This window comes from Apteryx rowi, unplaced genomic scaffold (genome assembly GCF_003343035.1).
Source record: "Apteryx rowi isolate R43461 unplaced genomic scaffold, aptRow1 scaffold_62, whole genome shotgun sequence".
NCBI classification, from domain to species: Eukaryota; Metazoa; Chordata; class Aves; order Apterygiformes; family Apterygidae; genus Apteryx; species Apteryx rowi.
This window is the reverse complement of record NW_020450894.1, coordinates 306,078-313,544: the sequence shown is the minus strand read 5'-3', so window position 1 is coordinate 313,544 and position 7,467 is coordinate 306,078. Positions and strand designations below refer to the sequence as shown.

The window sequence follows — 7,467 nt, the reverse complement described above, 5'->3', positions numbered from 1 at the left end:
CTCATTAGGCAGCTGCGGAGGATTTAAATTTAAACCGCCAGGGAGGGCAGTTACGGGTTCTAACCGCCTTGCGCCTGAGCTGCGCTGGCGGCCCTGTCCTTCTAGTCACGCAGGTAGCTTCCTCTAGAAGAGCAGGAGGGCTCAGCTGGCTGGGGGGAGGGAAGGGGCCCTAAAGCCCGGGGGGATATAGGAGCTGTGGTCCCGCTCCCGGCGAGGAGCGGGGTGTCCCGGCTTCGTGCTGTACCTGAGGCGCTCGCGGAGGAGCGGCGTGAGGCTGGGTCGCGGTGAGGGGCGGCCGGGAGCCTCAAGCTGGGGGGAGCGGTGATGGGGACGGCGATAGGATAGGACTTGGGGCTTGCTTCACCTTTTTTTTTTTGGCTTGTTCGAGATGCTTCACTGAGCGCTTGCTCTGAGTGACTCGGCTTGTTCCTCGGGAACCTCTCACGTTGGGGGGTGGTGAGGGGAAGGGATGGAGAAACGCCTCAGGAGAGATTATCTGCCCCACACCGACTTGCACCTGCTCAGCTGTTCTGTCCCTTATTGCCTGCATGACTCGTTCATGTTAACGGAAATAAAATAAAGCAAGTCGTCCCCCACAAACATCCTGGAAAATAAATCATCTGCTGTTAGCTTTGTGTTCTATAAGTAAGTGACACGGTTCTTGCTGGGTACTGCATGCAGTATTGGACACCGTGTTTCAGGAAAGAACAGGTTTAAAGGCAGCAGGACAAGAGTCTCAGGTACCTTCGTCTTCAAGAAAAAAAAAGGGGGTGGGGGGAGACCAAAGCACAAAGCAGTCAAATTCAAAACTGATACTGAACTCGTTCCTAAGGGGAATAGGAGAGGTCATGACTCATTCTGGAGGGGGGAAAAAAAAGGCTAAAACAAACCCCAACAAATTATGATTTTTTTTTTTAATGTAGCAATGAAAGTATTTAACAGTGTCTTTCTTAGTAATTTTTGGAAACACTATTAAATCTCACGTTTCCTGGCTTAAAGCATGCTGATAGAGATTGGTCTGAAAGTATAGTGGATGCAGATAGTACAGAAAGCAGATTATCTCCAGGGAGGTTTGTATCTTTCCCTGGGGCATTTAGATTGGCTGCTTTCGGAGACAAAAGACTGTCTTGTGTGAGACAAATCTTTTACAGTAGTGTGATGTGCAAGGGGAACATGGGGTATTCATGAAGGCATGTCATATATAAACACAAATATAAACCTTACTTGCAAAGTTATATTCATTTTTATTTATCTTAATTTTCTATGTTCTACTCTAGAAAATGATTGCTTTCCAGCAGAAGATTTTAAACTTGATCAAGTGTTTCAGAAGACAATGGCACTTATTTTCAAACTCAGAAAGGACTACTGTATGTGGAGCAGATTGCATGCTGATGACATTACAACTGTCAGTGGCTGAAGTCAATAAACAGGTTAGTGTTCTTTCAGTACATTCTTGGTGATTAGTGCAGCTCAGAGTTGGCTCACTTACTGGGCTTTTTATTTATGCAGCTACTTGAATCAGTTATGTTGGACTCTTCAATTTCGTTTTAACTGAGGGTTAGCAAGGCACTATAAAATTAATACGATTTAGGCACCCTGTACAATCAGGGCTTGAAAGAGGAAAAAAGTGAGATGGGAGAGGGGAAGTGTTTGTAAGAGTATGCTTGATTTCTAAACTTTAATATTAAATGCTATTATATTTTGCTTGATCATATAACTTCAGTTCATTTCAATCAAATATTTCTTCTCTGTGGTAGATCAGGGTGGGAAAATTATGGCAGTTTTGGATGCATTTGTCTCATCAGGAAAATTAATTTGGCCCATTGCCCAGTTCAAGGCTGTCCTTTTTATCTTTTTGCTGAGGGTCCCCAAAAATCTATGGGCGTGGCATGAGAAGAATGAGTGTAAGGCTAATTAGATATAGCTCGAGGAGTAATGTTTGCAGCGGTGTATTCTTGGCTGCATTCTTTCCTGAAGATCCTCAGATGTAGACCAAGACCTCTACGTATATGCTGTGAATGTGTACTCACTACTACTAGGAAGCGTATGACCTTCTCTACACATGCATAAGATGTCAAATGATGGAGAGGAGATGTGACTCTTGAGTACTGCCCTAAGAAGCTTGTCACAGCTGGAAGGTTGGGCATTAGCAGGCATCTGAAACACCAGAAAATACTGTAACCTACAGTCAGGCCTAATGAGAACCATTTTAATAATTTAAAGATACCTTTTTAGGTCAGTAAGCTATGTCTCTATGAAAACTAATCACCATTGTTGGAAGACTTACCTAATTATTGCATAATAAATGCAACAAGAAATATGAATCTTTAGTACCTCTTCACCTAGGTGAAGATATCTCTTGAGACAGAGAAATTTCTTCAGTTTGTGTACCTCTGGTTGCAACATATCACTGAAAAAAAGTTATAACTTATACTGGAAGAAGCTATCTTGAAAGAAGTGTTTCCAAGACCGCTCTTTAACCTAACTGAATTCATCATCAGAAAAATCCTTCTAGTCTAAAATGCAGGGAATGGATACATCTCTTGTCTAAACAATAACTATAAAACTGGCCAACCCCTCCCCATTGTAATAAACATTAACTACAACAGAAATATTAGAATTCCAGGATTCTATGTTTGCGTTTCCCAGAGTGTAATATATTTCAGCCAGAGCCCCTGTGCTCTCATCATGCCTATGTAGGTAAAACTAGAAAATGATTGTGCATCACAATGAACTCACACAGAGAACTGATAAATCAGAATACAAAACTACCTGTGGAGGCAATTACTTTATTTCTCATGTCTGTGATTCTCAAGGGAAAACTACTAAACATTTTCCAAAGACAACTCTGGGACATAAAAAGCATTATTCTGTTGGATGCCAAAATAACAGATCTGATAAAGATGATCTCTTTATGGCACATTATTATTTCTTTCCCTAGGAAGTTATAAATTAGCATTTTCCTTCCCCAGAGAACTACTTTAATCCACTTTCCTCCTTTTTTTCTTTTTCAACAAAGATTTCTCTCCTTTGCAAGCATCTTTCCTTTCAGAGATGATATAACAAAGTTAAAGTGATCACTTTCAACTTTAATTTTGAAATCTGCTGCTTTTATTTCAAATCTGAAGAAAGACCATGTGCTGAAAATTTTTTTCCAACTATTCTGTAATAAGCCTATTAAGACTTATTATATATACATTAAGTCTATTAAGACTTATAAGTCCAATAAGAGAGATTACCTGTATGTATAATGTATAACCTTTGTCTTGCATACATGGATTAAAACTATTTTAGGAATGGCATGTACAGCCTCTGAAGTGAAGTTCAACTTTTTCAATTGGCTGTTCATTTTGATGTTGGTTTTGTCATGTTAGAGTGAAGTACAGGCGTTGTATTTTATTCAGCACTAAAACTTAAAGTTAAGATAACGGAGTATGACAATTTGTAAATATATGCCTTATAGGTCTCTGACTCGTTAAGTAAAACAATTTTGTATTCTTAAGATAGCAGTTGTAGAATATGTCTCTTATGATAATGGCAGAAACTGTAAGAAAAATAACTGTCTAGTGATTGGCTGGGTTAAAACAACAACAACAACAACAACAAAAACTGTTCTTTTAGAAGCATAGACAGTTTTAATGGATGCTGTGTCTTCAACTGTAATCTTTATCTCCAGTTGAAGTATCAAATAACCAAGCTTTTTTGAGGGCTCCAGAAAATTTTATGTTTCCTACCTTCTTTGTCTTAAATTTCCTTAAAAATAAGGATAAAACACTGTGATAAATGTTAACCAGATAGTGATAATGAAAGAAAAGACATAGCTACAGTTTGACTTCCTCTGAAAATACTCTGTTGCACGGCACAGTTGTGGCTGTACAGAATAAGGACATGAGTGGGATATAGTTTGTGGCGAAAGTTAATACCTTTTAATAGACTGATTAGTATAGGTATAAAAGGTAGGCAAACGTTCAAGAAGAACAAACTTTCTTGAGAGTTTGAAATAGAAGTAACAATTTTCAAGGTGAAGTTCAGGTTGACAGCAATCGTTTTCAGTTGATTATGCATGCATGATAGGTTATTGGAACCTTCAGGACAAATAATTACTTGTCACTTCCAGACCACAGATGCTTTAGCTAGTAGTGGGGACAATCTAAACATCTTATAAAAACACTATTTGTCATGAGTATGTGAATCTTAATTCCCAGTCTTAAGTGTTTTCTAATTCTTGTTTTCTGGGATTAGGGCTGTCAGACTGGAGAAAAAGGTGGTAGTGTTCTTATAAATATGTTCTCCCTGTAGTAACTTGTGTTTGTCTCTTGCTGATTCTGTGTAAAATCAGTTTTGGTGTGTGGTTTAGTTCCAGGGCTCTGTGCTTCCATGAGTGCATTTGGTGCATTGTCTGAAGAACATTAAGTTCTGCTCAAAATCCAGCCTTTTTTGAAATGGTTTCCCAAATCTTCTTGATTCCATATTGGCAAATAAAGAAATAATACAAAGTTGCTTTCCAGCATTAGTCCCTTAAACTGTTGCATCTTCTATCTTTTTGTAATATGAGAATCCTACCAACTGTTGATACGATATATTGCTTGTAACATCTTGCAGTAATGCTAAAGAGAGATGCTGTTTCAATGATTCAAAGATTGAAGCAATGAATGTTTCTTGAAACTACTATACTGAGACTGTTTTACTGTCTTTGCCAGTGAAACCAAATCATAAATAGCTGAGATAATGCTTCTTGTATTCTTGTGTTGCTTATCAGCTGGGGTTGTTTTAACAGTGTTAAAACTCTCACTACTTTCTCCGCTTAAATCTTAAAGAACACTTCTGCCTGGCTTATCAATAGAATTCCCACTCCCTCTCCCCTCCCTGTTTTCTGTAGTATTTTAGATTTCTGTTTTGAGGGTTGGAGGGGGAAACAAGAATGTTTTGCTACTAAGCAGAGCATGCTAAAATTCCTATCTTGTTTTTATTATCACAAAAGTTGATAGAGTTTTTGTTGAAATCAACAATCAGCACTATTGGGAATAATAGAGTTTATTGCTTAGCTGGGTACAATTTTTACTTTCTAACTGCCTGTTTCAGGATCATATTCTTGCAAGTATTTACTGTTCTACTGTTCTGTACATATTGTAGCTTCCAGTCCTCCTTGAACAAGGCAATACAACTCCATACCTCCTCTCTCTTTGACTCGAGTACTTTTCCCACTTGCCCTCCCTCTCCCCTAAAAAGGTATTCAGTCCCAGACAATTACCCATGCAAGGTATACTGGCATTTCTCTAACTCTGGGATCTTGGCCCAGAATTTCACTGGCTTGGGTTCTGGGAAATATCAATGTAGCAAATGTCAGAAGTCTATGCACTTGTGTTTGTAAGCCAACTTTTAAACCTGCCTGCAGCATTATCAGCTCTCACTGGAATTGGAAACTTATTCCAAAAAATGCATTGTACTACTTTAATGTGCTTTATATACCATAGCTTGGGAACCCTCCTGCTAGTGATAAGAGAGCATATGCATGTAAGAAGGGCTCAGTAGGACCAGAGATTGCTAGATTGCAGAATCTCACAACTCAAGAACAGTGCCAAACAAGAATACTGCAGTCTAGAAGGGTGCCTGAAAAACTAGAACTAGAGACAACTCCTGGATGCTGGTTAAACACAGCAGTCTTGAAAGCACAGATTCTGAAAATGATTAGTGACCACTTGTTTGGGGAAGGTAGGAGAGAACACAGTACTCTAAAATACATATCACTTTCTGTTTTAGAACAACTTTCTAGCAAAGTAGAAGCTGCTTTGTTATGGAGTTAGCTCTGGAAAGCTTGCAAAACCTACAAAATATAAAGAATAGTGTCTTTAGACATGAAACATTTCTGCTGGATTTCGAACACTAGAACAAAAGAATAAGGAGACTTAATATACCACACTGTCAAGAAGCACAAGAAGTGAAGATGCTTTATAATACTTTATCGTTTCCATGCCTATGAAACTGAATCCTTCTGATGTCTATCATGGAATGAAAGCACTGAAGATTTGGCTAATGCTTATTGCAAAACCACTTCCCTTCTTCCCTCCCCCCTTAAAACAGAGACTCTTGACAATTGACTGCATAAGTAATAGAATACACTGTCACAGTGAGCACCCAATCACCTGATCATGAAAGCTGATATCTGGAGTGCAATTTTATTTGGATATAAAATATTTTTGTAGCACTAATCTAAATTTTGCTAATCTCTGCAGGTCCTTGGTCATATGAGGAAAGATTTTGATTTATTAATATTGTATTAAAATAGTATTTTAACTTGGTACTCCTGGAGGAATTTGTTTCAAAACAAAATGAGAAAAACAACTTTTTTTTCTTCTTTTCTTCCCCCTGCAACCTACTGCTGTTTTGATCTATTTAAATTGGGTTACAATATGATTATATATTAGACATGAAATGTCTATGATTTCATGTCTGATTACAAGAATATTAAAGTAATATATTTTCTGAAATACTCTCATGTAATCTGTGGAATAGCATGCATGTTCATAGTGCTGAGCTGTTCTAATCCAGGCACAGTTTAAATGGCAAATAAATACATTTAATAAAGTGCCCTGAAAGTAGTATTTATGACTGCTCATAGGAATTTTCACTCCTAGCTCTTGATCTAAGCAATATCAAAATGGTTGACTTTCAGGAAATGTGGCAAGTGGCTGGAATCATATATTTAACCAAGTCTTTTGGTTACAGCTGAGTGGTTAGTTGTACAGGAGAGATCTTTTGGGCTAGAGCAACTTAGTGATTATAAATTAATAACAAAATAATATTAATTAAAACAATAAATTATAATTAATTAATAATAAAATAAAATGATTAGAATTGCTCTTGGTCTGTTCATTTACTTAGTTGCTAATGCTGTTTGTGTGTAATTATTTTAACCAGATTAAAGCTGCTTAATGTGAAAACTTCTTGAAATCAAATTAAACCTTCACCCTAGACCAGAGTTATCTGCCATTATTGGCCTAGCAAAACAAGGCCTGTCACTCAATACCGAGGCATTTGTATCCCGTAACATAATCACAGAATCGCTGAGGTTGGAAGGGACCTCTGGAGATCATCTAGTCCAACCCCCCTGCTCAAGCAGGGTCACCTAGAGCACACTGCACAGGATTGCATCCAAGCGTGTTTTGAATATCTCCAGAGAAGGAGACTCCACAACCTCTCTGGGCAACCTCTTCCAGTCCTCTGTCACCCTCACAGTGAAAAAGTATTTCCTCATGTTCAGATGGAGTTGTCTGTGTTTCAGTTTGTGCCCGTTGCCTCGCGTCCTGTCGCTGGGCACCACTGAAAAGAGTCTGGTCCCATCCTCTCGACACCCTCCCTTCAGATATTTGTATACATTGATAAGATCTCCTCTCAGCCTTCTCTTCTCCAGGCTAAACAGGCCCAACTCTCTCAGCCTTTCCTCATAAGAGAGATGCTCCAGTCCCC

At 38.6% G+C, this 7,467-nt stretch overlaps 1 protein-coding gene across 1 annotated transcript in view; it reads left to right on the top strand.

The window, feature by feature from the left end:
* Positions 1–11: 11 nt before the first annotated feature.
* Positions 12–7,467, top strand: part of PARPBP (PARP1 binding protein) — a 51,438-nt gene continuing 43,982 nt past the window's right edge. Inside the window, exons 1-2 of the mRNA XM_026083961.1 lie at positions 12–113; positions 1,278–1,430. Coding sequence (XP_025939746.1) covers positions 1,281–1,430 — 150 coding nt within the window. The 5' untranslated portion in view covers positions 12–113; positions 1,278–1,280. The remainder of the gene's footprint in view (positions 114–1,277; positions 1,431–7,467) is intronic.